Source organism: Apium graveolens, chromosome 10 (assembly GCF_009905375.1).
Source record: "Apium graveolens cultivar Ventura chromosome 10, ASM990537v1, whole genome shotgun sequence".
In the NCBI taxonomy this organism is placed as follows: domain Eukaryota; kingdom Viridiplantae; phylum Streptophyta; class Magnoliopsida; order Apiales; family Apiaceae; genus Apium; species Apium graveolens.
Window position 1 is genome coordinate 127932694 of NC_133656.1, and position 11758 is coordinate 127944451.

Below are 11758 nucleotides of genomic sequence, written 5' to 3' on the forward strand. Positions count from 1 at the left end.
AGTATCAAATGACTTGCTTCTTGTCGGTAAGTTATTTCTTTTAGCAAAAGTGGTAATTATATTCAAAGAAAAGAAGTCAACAGGGCCACTATTGGGCTGGGTTTATGGCGCAGACCGAATCAAAGCCCAGCTTGAGCCCATTAGTAGAGGTATTTGCTAGGGTTTACGGTTTCACACACTCCGATGAAGGTAAAACGGAGTTCTGTGAAAAGGTTAAATCAGTTTGAACACTATTCTTACATACATACAACATTATATGTACATATACTTATTATTCTTGAATGTTGAACTTATGTATGATTGTATGTGTTCTTCATGATGTTAATTTTTTATGTTGTGTTTTAGATGTTGACACTTTGTTTACCAATACTCAATTGCATATACAACGTTGTATTTTTGTTCTCTTAAAATTTAAATATGTGTATAAGAAATTATGTTTTAGGTATTGAAGCTTAGTGTAATGATATGATAATTGTCTGCAACATTAATCTTGTACTAGTGTCTGTAACCTGTATCTTGTGCATATTTTTTCGTAATTGTTGCACATTCGAAAGTTATTGTGCAATGGGACTAATACTATTCCACTCGAGTAATTTTGTAAAATTATGAACATATGTGTGAAGCTTGATTTAGCAATTCAGTTAATACCCCTAGCAGGACAATTTAACAGAGCATGATCTCGTAGTGCCACTTATTGCTAAATGTGTAAAAAGCTTTAAAAATCAGAAACTAGTTAAAGCATAACTATGGTTATGAACTAGATGACTTTAAACTTTTCTAGTTAAGTTGTATTTCCACAAAACTCGATATTAGTCTTAGTTCTTTCTTTTTAGCTAATTACAGAACTGTGTTCTGCGTAAAGCATTTATCTCAACTGTGATTTTGGTGATTGTAGATATATTACCAGAAACATGTGATGATGCAAAAACAAATTAGCGTGAGTATATAGTCCGAAGTGTTAAGATTATGCTTTGGGTTATGCCTCATGCAATATAGAGTGTTGACTTTTTAAAAGGGACGTATTTAGCACCATTGTCTACTTGCTATTTGTTTTGTCATGTTTTTGCGTGTGTGAGTTTTTCCGATTTTGGGCTAATTATACCTGTGGGACCAATTTATTTCATGTGGTACTATTATCAGAATTATTTTAGATGCATCATATTTTGAGGATTTGGTGATTTATGAAATTTTGCTGGGCGTGGATGATGATGCAGACAAAGTTAATGGATTCATCAGTCCCAGTTATGGAATCGTACTTTGAAATTGGGGTTGGTTATGTTATATTCATGTTAAGTAATATATCTGGGTACAATTATATAGGCATATGCACACAGTGCATCACTCGTACTCTTCCTTGGATTATGTCTGTGTCTGAAGAAGCCATACTTTGCTTATAGATGAATTACCAAAGTACACAAAGAACCAGGGCTTTGCATTAATCATATTAAGAGATAAAAGAGTTAACCATCCTAACGCTTAGCAGATTAACTAGTGCAAGTAAAATATACTTATAGTTTTTTCTTGTCTGGAACTTTCATTATCAATCTTTCATATTTTGTTTGCCTTTTCCATTGCCTTGAGCTTGGTTGATGTTTGCCCTAGGTCTGGAAAACATTTTCTCATCTCTATTCTCCTCAATCTAACCTTAAAATTGTGCCCAATTTTTTTCTCTCGTTTATAACATATGAATTTGTTTCGTTCTGCCTATTTGTCAAATGCTTGCATCTGGCAGCGGGTTTGACCTTTCTGAACATTAATTTGCTATAAGTTTTCTGTCATTTACTGTAGTTTAAACAATTGGACCTTGCTTTTCTTTACAGTTTGTCTAAGTTTGTCGGCAATTTTTTTTTCTAAATTGTTGTCAACAATGATTATTTATTTTTTGCTTAATTGTTATCAGCAATATATGAGACATAGGCACAGAGCATCATATTATTTGAGGATTTGGTGATTTTCAGAAATATCGCTGAGCGTGAATGATGATGCAAAAACAAAGATGCTTGATTTATCAGTCCCAAGTAGTAAAAAATCTCACTTGGGTTTATTGGTCATGCTACATTCTTTTGTAGTGAAATATATGGTACAATTGAATAAAATGAGGCAAAAAGATTTAACAATCATTATTTTCCTTGGTTTTGCTTGTGTTTGGAGTGTTATTTAACTGATTAAAGAGTGTTAGTTATACGAATCTTGTTTAAAGTAATGCAGTTCCAGTTTGGCTAATACTGATTTTTAGCACTATCTTAGACAGCGCATCGTGTCATTTGAGGATTTGGTGATTTTAGAATTATCACTGAGCATAAATGATGATGCGCTAACAAAGTTGCTTGAATTATCAGACCCAAGTGGTAAAGATAGCACTTGGATTTTGTTGGTCATGCTATTCGTTTGCAGTAAGATGTATGTATGTTATAGAACTATAAATACATAATATTAGTCACAAATTTATCGCTCTTTGTTTTCCTTGGTTTGTGCTTCTTGTGTTTCTTGGAAAGAGCCTATTTATGGAGATAAGGTTAGGATGTGTACTTGAGAAACTTCCCCGTAACATGTGATTCGGAAGTCTTGTGATGTTGTCCTCCAAGCACGACCTTATTTTCATGTACTTGTTATATATTTATTTGTCATTTACAAATACTCTACTTAAACCGTACAATTCTTATATAAATTGGTACATTTCTATTTTTAAGGATAGCTGGTATATTATACTTTATGTATATGGGGAAGGGAAGTTGAGATTTGAATGTATACCTCTTCAAGAACACTAGGAGTACCTTTGCCACGGGTCCGGCACTCCTTAATTTTGAAACTGGGACCGATTTATTTCCGCCAATACTATTTTCAGTAGTTTACAGAATTGGACACTGCTTGGCTTTATCTCTTTCTAAATTGGTGCAGTTTTAGTTCTGCAGTACTATTGCCTGCTATGTTTATTTGTCTTCTGTGAAATTATTATCAGCAATATTTAAGACAGAGCATCATCTTATTTGAAGATTTGGTGATTTTAGAAATATCATTGAGCTTGGATGATGATGCTAAAACAAAGATGCTTGATTTATCAGTCCCAAGTTGTAAAAATCTCACTTGGGTTTATTGGTCATGCTACATTCATTTGAAGTAAGAACTGTATGGTGCAATAAAATGAACTGAGAAAAAAAGATTCACCACTAATCACTTTCATTAGTTATTGCTTCTTGAGTTTGGACTGTGACTCAAATGATTGGATGGTACATAGTTCTTCAAATTCTATTTATTGGTGTAGTTTTAGTTTGGCTGGTACCAATTTTAACTCTAGTGATGATAGATGAACACATTATTCGAGGATTTGGTGATTTTAGAGGCATCACTGAGCATGAATAATTATGCAAAAACAAGATTGCTCGTTTATTAGCCCCAGTTAGTGAAAATCTCACATGGTCTTATTAGTTATTACTTATTAGTTATGCTATATTCATATGCAGTAAAATATAATTCGTACACCTAAACAGAGGCAGGCAGATTTACCATCACTCTTCATCTTACCTGGTTTCTGCTTCTTGTGTTTGTTCAGTTTCTAATATGATGTTTTGTTCTGCGAAAGGACACCAAATAAAAGCTTCCCAAGAACAAAGGCTTTTCGATAGCCGGATGCAGAAATCAAAGAGGCGACAATCTTAACTCCCGGCAGACTGATTACTGCAAGGTAGATATATTTTCTAGTTTTTTTTGTTTGGCACTATCCTTAATATTGTGTCTTGCTTTTAGCCTCCTTCATTTCCTTATCTCTATCGATGGATGTCTTTTCTCCTAGGTTCCTAAAGAACAGCCCCTCATTTCTTTCTTCTCTATTCAAACTTCAATATCTGCCAACATTTGTTTATTGTTTTCTATATTTAGTTTGTTTAATTCTTCTGTCTCTTCAAAGGGCTGCATCATTTTATTCGAGGATTTGGTTATTTTAGAAATATCACTGAGCATGGATGATGATGCGAAAACAAAGTTGTTTGATTAATCTGTCCCAAGTAGTAAAAAACTCGCTTGAGGTTATCAGCCATGCTATATTTGATTGTAGTAAGATTTATATGATGCAGGTAAATAGACTGAGGCACAAAGATTCATAATTTTAAAATATTTCTCGGTTTCTGCTTGTGTTTAGACAGTACTTAGTTTACAAATCTTATTTTATACTTAGTTTACAAATCTTATTTATGCAGTGCAATTTATTTATTTTATGTTAAATTACATAGTTCATTTTTGAGTCGGTTGATGCAAATTTTAGCATCATATTATTCGAGGACTTGGTGATTGCAGAAATATCACTAAGCATGAATAACTATGCAATAACAGGATTGCTTGATTAATCTGTCCCAAGTAGTCAAAATCTCACTTGTGGTTTAATATATTCATACGAAGTATAATATATGTTGTACAATCAAATAGAAGCAGATATATTATGACTATTTATCTTCCTTGGTTTCTGCTTCCTGTGCTTTTTCTGTTTCCGATACGATGCTTTGCTCATAGATGACTTGTGTAAGCACCCCAATCAGAAGCACGCCAAGAACCAGGGCTTTGCGATAATCTGTTGAAGAGATCAAAGAGTCAACAATCCCTATACTCAGCAGACCTATTAGTGCAAGGTAGATATTTCTTCTAGTTTTCTGTCCCGCACTTTCAGTAATAGTCTGTCCAATTTTCTTTGCCTCTTTTATTGCCTCTTTCATCCCCTTCTCTTTATCTATGGGGGCCTTTTCTCCTAGGTTTTTGAAGAACATTCCCTCATTTCTACTCTCCTCAATTTGACCTTCAAATTCTGCCAACATTTGTTCGTTCTTTTCTATTTCCAGTTTGTTTGATTCTGCTGATTCTTCGAAGGCTTGCATCTGGCTCTCAAGATTCCCCATTATCTGCCAATCATGAAATTAAAACTCGAGTCATTTATAAAATGGAAGATTTTGATGCAAGCAATAGATTAGAAGTAAAACACACCCTTGAGCTGGTTTCTTCCAGTTCTTTAAGCGCTTCTTCTCCTATCTGATCAATCTCAGCATTAGCTTCTTCGGCAAACTGAGTTAGATAATCAGAGCGCTCTTCTAAAAAACCAGTAAGACGAACTTTTTGAGTTTGAAGCATTGCAATTTTGGCAAGAAGTTCCTGCTTCTGCGCATCTCCTTCAGGTGTGGGGGATGTTGTATCTGAATTATTTGACTTTGAGAGTAAGATGAAATTTTTCCTCTTTGTCGGTCTTCCTTCGTGGAAAAGAACATGTTTGGTGGGAGTAAAGGTAGTTATACATTTGAATGCAATCATCTTTATGAATATGTGTTGTAGATAAGAGTGAGTTACATGTCCTGGAGGCAGAAATTAAAGTGTTTTCAGCCTCTTATCTGTTGTGTACATTATCTCTGTTTATATGATATTTATTTTATTTATTTTGTATATTTGCAGAAACCTGAAAGTGAAACTGAAAAACATCCTTTACTTGAAATAGAATATGACAAATTTGCTTAGTTCATCTGGCCTTGTTCTCACATGTGAGTTGGACAGACTCAATGGATAAAGATATATAGTGCTTGGATATTTTTTATTTTGTTGTAATGGAAGTTTTATGCAACACTTGCACTGTTTCACAAGGCAAAAGAGGAATTTAACATGGAGAAAAGAAAAGGCCGGCATAGTTGTATTTTTATTTTTGTGTAAAATAAAATATATGGCAACCTGAGTTTTTATTGTATATTTTTTTTAAGTTACTTAAGCAAACTGGGAAAGAATTGGTATCTTTTTCATAGAACCAGCTGGTAAGAGTTCCATTCCATTTTCTTTTCTCTTTTAAAGAGAAATGTCCCGGGGATTCATTCTAAGTCTGAGTCACCTGAGTGTAATTCGGGGTTAAATAACTCTAATTATCATTAGAAGGTTTGTTCTATGTGCACATGCTAAGAAAGTAGGCTAAGAAAGTATGATTGATCATTTGTAAAAAATTTACTGGTGGTGATTTTTTGCATGCTGGGGTCCAACATTATTAATTAGTTTTCCACCAATATTTTGTGGATACATCATAAAATACTACTCCCTCGGTCCCTAAAAACGTTTTCTCTTTGTGTTTGACATGTTTGCCAATGCATAATTTTGATTGTTAATATCTTTAATACCGTATTAGTATAAATAACTCTCTCGCACGAGAGTCGGCCGTCATGTATTCACCTCATCCTAACCCTAGCCGCCCAACCTCCTTTTTCACCCTTTCTACCCATCTCTACATCCATATTCATCTTCATCTTCTCCTTTTATTTACCTTTTCCTCGATAAAATCGAGATTTGTTTCACAAAACTCGAAAAATCCATTACAGTTCTTCACTTTAGTTTTCAGATCTACTAAGGTAAGAGTTTGGATTTTATAATAAAATTCAGTTTTTGGATTCAAAATCTCTCGCCTAACAACATATTACAATTTGTTGTTAATTCTGAGATTTTTGAATTTTGGGTTTTTTTCGTATTGTTCAGTTTAAGTTATTATTTGTGTATGATTGTCTCGCTTTATGCGATGTGTCTCGCTTTGTGCGATGTGGTGGTTGTGTTGAAAATGAATTTGATGGTGCATTGGGAGATCTGGATATCTCGCATCAACAACACTTTCGGCATGTCTATAGCTGGTGTCCGGCAGGTAGATAGCTGGGGTGCGCTTGGAACGGTGGTGAAAATCACATGTGCTTACCTCTCACAAAAAATATTTGTTCATAACATGAGGCCTCTAAACTCAGTTGTTGCAACTGAGTCCTCTGAACATTGCACTATCAATCGAATTAATGTGAGGGTCAATTGTGAAGCTGCTATTTTCGGGGGAGATGCATCCTGGATTGCCCGAGAAACCATTATCTTTATTTTTAATTTGCAGAATATTTGTATTCAGTTTGTTAAGCAATCCGGAAACAAAACGGCTAATTATTTAGCTCTATTTGTTTTTCAACATGGTTGCATGATCAGTTGGGGGTTTGTCCCGATTGAATCTCTTTCAAGTTATTAATGAAATCTGATTTAAATTTGGCAAAAAAAAAAAAAAATACCGTATTAGTATTAAATATAAAAATTTCATTGTATTAAAGTACTCATAAATATGAATCCAACAAAATCACTTATGACTATGTTTGATCTTATAAATTAGACATAAATTAGTAGTCAATCGCGAACAGTAAAGAAAGTCAAAAGGGGAAAAACAATATGGGACGGAGGGAGTAACTCTTAGTCTCTTAGCATGCACGTACCAGAAAAATCCATCATCAGAACATCACCCACCATTTAGTTTATAAAAGAAGATAATAAAAAAAGATAGATACAGAGATTGATGCATGGATGACATGGCCTTATGGTCTCATCACCGTTAACAAAACAACAGATTGATGTGATACATAAAAGCGGACGCATATCTAGTTACACCCACCATTTAGTTTGGTTTGACAGTAGATAAAATCTCAGTTTCAAACATTGTATAATGTGTTTTATGCTCAGCTGTTAATTTCATAATCATTGACATCCCTATTCAACGTAACATAAACTATATGAAATCAAAAGTTCCAAGGTCTCTTCTTTATGCACTTGTAAGTTGTAATGGCACTGTGGCAGTACAGTTTTTTTAACATACTTGAAAAACATCTAAATACATCAATAAAACTAACTTTTGTTGTTATGTTGACGGTAGATGGTTATGGGTTTTGATAAACGTTTGTTGTAATTAATATTTTAGGGCCGAAAATTACACTCGAACAGTTTCTCCGGATGAAAAACGTGAAAATTTGGGTACCACTAATTTTAAATTAAAAAAATAAACGTAAATATAGGGCTGCAACTAAAGTTTGCAAATGCTATGCATATGTGTATTGAATGATCAATAACTTTCGTTGTGAGGGGTTACAAGACATTGACTGTACTTTAGAAGAAAAATGTAGTAAACCGAAAGAGAGAGCCAAGGAGTTGTTGCTACACATGCATGTATAGTTATAACCACCGTTGGTTCGGTTAAGTATCTCTAGTGGAGAGACAATTATAACTTTGCTTTCAAACAATTGCATCATGAGTTTTTTTACTAGCACCGCCTACACATCTTGTGCTTAACAGTTCTACACATCTTATCACTAACTATATGATAACAATTTTCTAACCCCAATTAGTTATGTAATCTGGATCAGTCTCATGCTTAAGTAAACAGCAGCAGCAGGCAGCAGGCAGCAGGCACAGGCAAACCGTGACTGTAGCCCCATCTGAACTTCTAAAATTTAACAAAATTTTTGTATACACGTCCATTTAAATGTCACATGTTACCTCATACTAACACGAGTAAATTATAAATTTTTTATGCAAAACAGTTAAAATAAGCTCATTACACGAGTCGAATCCTAACATAATCGCTTAAAAATTTGCCTCATCAGACATAATTCTCATTGGGCACTAGTCTCTAACGTGCTTCCTCTTAAATTTTTAAACAAGGGTAGGCTAATCCTGGAGATATAGAATTAATGATCAGATAGTTATAATAGAACTTGATATGTAAACACAATTAGAAATCAGTAACTAATAAAACAATATCAGCTGGGATTTATCCATTTTATGACACTGACAATATTAACTGTCAGTACTTTATGTGCTATGCAAGATATAATTATTGGAAACTAATCGCCCCTTGATTATCTTGCTTTTTAGTTAAGAGTGTTTTGAAATCACCCAACTAATGGAAACTGACATTGCAGCAACGGCTTCAGTACATTTGGTATATAAGGTTGAGGTGATCAGTCATTCTTCACAGCAACAAAGCTAGTTAGCTACTACATTACAGCTTCATTTGAGTCACAAAGATCAAACACATTCATTCAATTCAGACAGGAAAGAAAACAATGGGGTCCTGGGTCCGAGTTTTGATCTTTGTGGCTAGTGTTCTACCCTTGCTAGTCGAATCTGAAGTTCGGAAATACAATTTCGATGTAAGTATAATCTTGACAATCCATTGTTCAAATTGTCATATAATACTTGGATACTTTTATGAATCTTTTGAGAAAAAAATTATTAATGAAAACTTAACATGAATTGTGAATGGTTGCATTACTGCATATGCATGCATAGGTGTTTACATATGTGTTCAGAGTTTAAACACATGCACACAATGACACAATTCAACTTCTAAAGATTTTGATTGGTGAAATACATTTGAAGGTGGTGATGAGGAACACCAACCGGTTGTGTTCTAGCAAGCCAATTGTGACAGTGAACAACCGCTTTCCAGGCCCTACTCTCTTTGCTAGAGAAGGCGACACAGTCCTTGTCAACGTTGTTAATCATGTCAAGTACAATGTTTCCATCCATTGGTAAGCTTTTATATTTACTATATATACTACACAATCACTGCCAGTCGGTTAAGTAACCAACTCTTCCAAAACCTTAAGAACAATATTACAGGCACTCTAACTAAAAAAAATCGCTTTTGTGAATTGCAGGCATGGTATTAGACAACTAAGAACAGGGTGGGCAGATGGACCAGCATACATCACACAATGCCCTATTCAGCCAGGACAAAATTATGTCTACAACTTTACTATTACAGGCCAAAGGGGTACACTCTTTTGGCATGCACATATTTTATGGCTACGCGTGACTGTTCATGGTGCCATTGTAATCCACCCTAAGCTTGGTGTCCCTTATCCATTTCCCAAACCCCACAGGGAAATTGTTGTCGTTCTAGGTAATATAAATTATCCAAAGTCCACAATCTTAATAATGTGTTTGACACAGAACATCGATATCCTAATGTGTAATTTTACTTGTGTTCTAAAGGTGAATGGTGGAAATCGGACACTGAAAACGTGATCAATCAAGCCCTTAAATCAGGGTTGGCACCAAACGTCTCAGATGCTCACACCATTAATGGCCTGCCAGGATCAGTCTCGGGATGTGCAACAAAAAATGCATTCCAATTAAGTGTTGATAGTGGAAAATCTTACATGTTGCGAATCATCAACGCTGCGCTCAATGAAGAACTATTCTTCAAGATAGCGGGGCACAAGCTAACTGTGGTTGAAGTGGATGCTACATATGTAAAGCCATTCAAAACAGATACAATCTTAATTGCCCCAGGCCAAACCACCAATGTTATAGTTGATGCAGATCAAAACTCTGGCAAATACCTCGTTGCTGTTTCACCATTTATGGACTCTCCAATAGCTGTGGACAATGTGACAGCAACCGCGAGTTTACATTATACTGGAACACTTGCAAATGCTCCTACTACATTCACAAATCCACCACCTCAAAATGCTACCCCAGTTGCTGAAAACTTCATACAATCACTACGAAGCTTGAATTCAAAAACTTTTCCAGCAAAAGTACCACAAACAGTTGATCAATCCCTTTTTTTCACAGTTGGACTAGGGGTAAATCCTTGTCCTAGTTGCAAAGCTGGTAATGGCAGCCAAGTCGTGGCTAATATTAACAATGTGACATTTGTCATGCCTACTACAGCTCTTCTTCAAGCACATTACTTCAAGACTAAAGGAGTTTTCACAACTGATTTTCCAGCAAATCCACCATTTCCTTACAATTATACAGGCACCGGGCCAGCAAATTTAGGAACCACAAGTGGCACAAAACTATATAGACTGCCTTACAATGCCACAGTTCAAGTGGTTCTACAAGACACCGGTATTATATCACCTGAGAATCATCCTATCCATCTTCATGGATTCAATTTCTTTGCAGTTGGCAGAGGAGTCGGAAACTTTAACCCGAAGACAGATCCTAAGAAATTTAATCTTGTTGATCCTGTTGAGAGGAACACAGTTGGTGTACCATCCGGTGGATGGACGGCTATTAGATTTCGTGCAGATAATCCAGGTAATTTAGCATTGTGCATCATCACAAAACCTTTTTTCAGGTAACACTTGATGAAAAAGAGGATATTAATGAAAAATCTTATGTAACTGCAGGAGTTTGGTTCATGCATTGCCACTTGGAAGTACACACCACATGGGGACTAAAAATGGCATTCTTGGTGGACAATGGAAAGGGTCCAAATGAGTCCATTTTGCCACCTCCAAAAGATCTTCCAAAATGTTGATAAAAAATCAACAAACAGATACTATAAAAAATGCAGAAACTGAAATCAGATATTCGAAAGAGATGCAGAATATGTATTAGACACCATAAAGTGATATAATCAAGAAAAAAGTGTGGTGAGGTCAAGTAGTATGGGAACTTTACGAAACATTTTTGAGTAGTTCTAATAGCAGGACTACATTTAAAGCATATATGTAATTTTGAGATTATTTTTTAATGTTGGCATCATAATTCAAAATTCATTGTTCATATATCTTGTACTCATCCCATCAAGACTTCATGGCAATCAAAACTGAACCTTTTTCACTAAATTCCCAGATAAGAATTCTTTTACAATGAGTGGTATTTGTATCATTGTGTTTATTCCAATAACTTTGCAATTTTATTAGCTAAAATAACTAGTTACTCCCTCCAAAGTGGAACAAAAAATTACATCTCATCTTATCCTCAAATCAAAGTTTATGCATGCATAATGATACCAAAAATATCACAGTAGTAACACATTTTTAGAAAGAGGAACATATGCAAACACCCCCAATATGCACTAAATCCCTTGTTCATAGCCACAAAAAACTCAAACCCTTGCCAAGTACTTCTATTATTTCGAACCAAACTGTTAGAATATAATATAAGATCCAGTTGGGACCCTACTCTAAGAACTTAAGGTTTTAGAGTGACTGGA

At 34.9% G+C, this 11758-nt stretch overlaps 2 protein-coding genes and 1 long non-coding RNA gene across 4 annotated transcripts; 2 read left to right on the forward strand and 1 right to left on the reverse strand.

Moving 5' to 3' along the window:
- Positions 1-218: 218 nt before the first annotated feature.
- LOC141688850 (uncharacterized) lies at positions 219-5411 on the forward strand. Of its 2 annotated transcripts, XR_012562168.1 has the most exons (3): positions 219-1268; positions 3009-3682; positions 4504-5411. It is a non-coding gene; the product is annotated as an uncharacterized LOC141688850 (long non-coding RNA). The 2 variants fall into 2 exon arrangements; XR_012562167.1 differs by having other exon boundaries at positions 219-3682.
- Positions 4337-5289, reverse strand: LOC141688849 (uncharacterized). The gene is made up of 2 exons (XM_074492974.1): positions 4969-5289; positions 4337-4886 (listed from the first exon to the last, which is right to left on the reverse strand). Exons 1-2 carry the CDS (start codon positions 5287-5289, stop codon positions 4437-4439), a joined length of 771 nt encoding a protein of 256 aa, XP_074349075.1. The 3' UTR covers positions 4337-4436.
- A 3354-nt stretch (positions 5412-8765) lies between the features above and the next one.
- LOC141693987 (laccase-4-like) lies at positions 8766-11387 on the forward strand. Its single transcript, XM_074499187.1, has 5 exons — positions 8766-8951; positions 9181-9332; positions 9462-9706; positions 9799-10854; positions 10947-11387. The coding sequence occupies exons 1-5, from the start codon at positions 8865-8867 to the stop codon at positions 11075-11077; spliced, it is 1671 nt and encodes a 556-aa protein (XP_074355288.1). The 5' UTR covers positions 8766-8864; the 3' UTR covers positions 11078-11387.
- Positions 11388-11758: the final 371 nt, after the last annotated feature.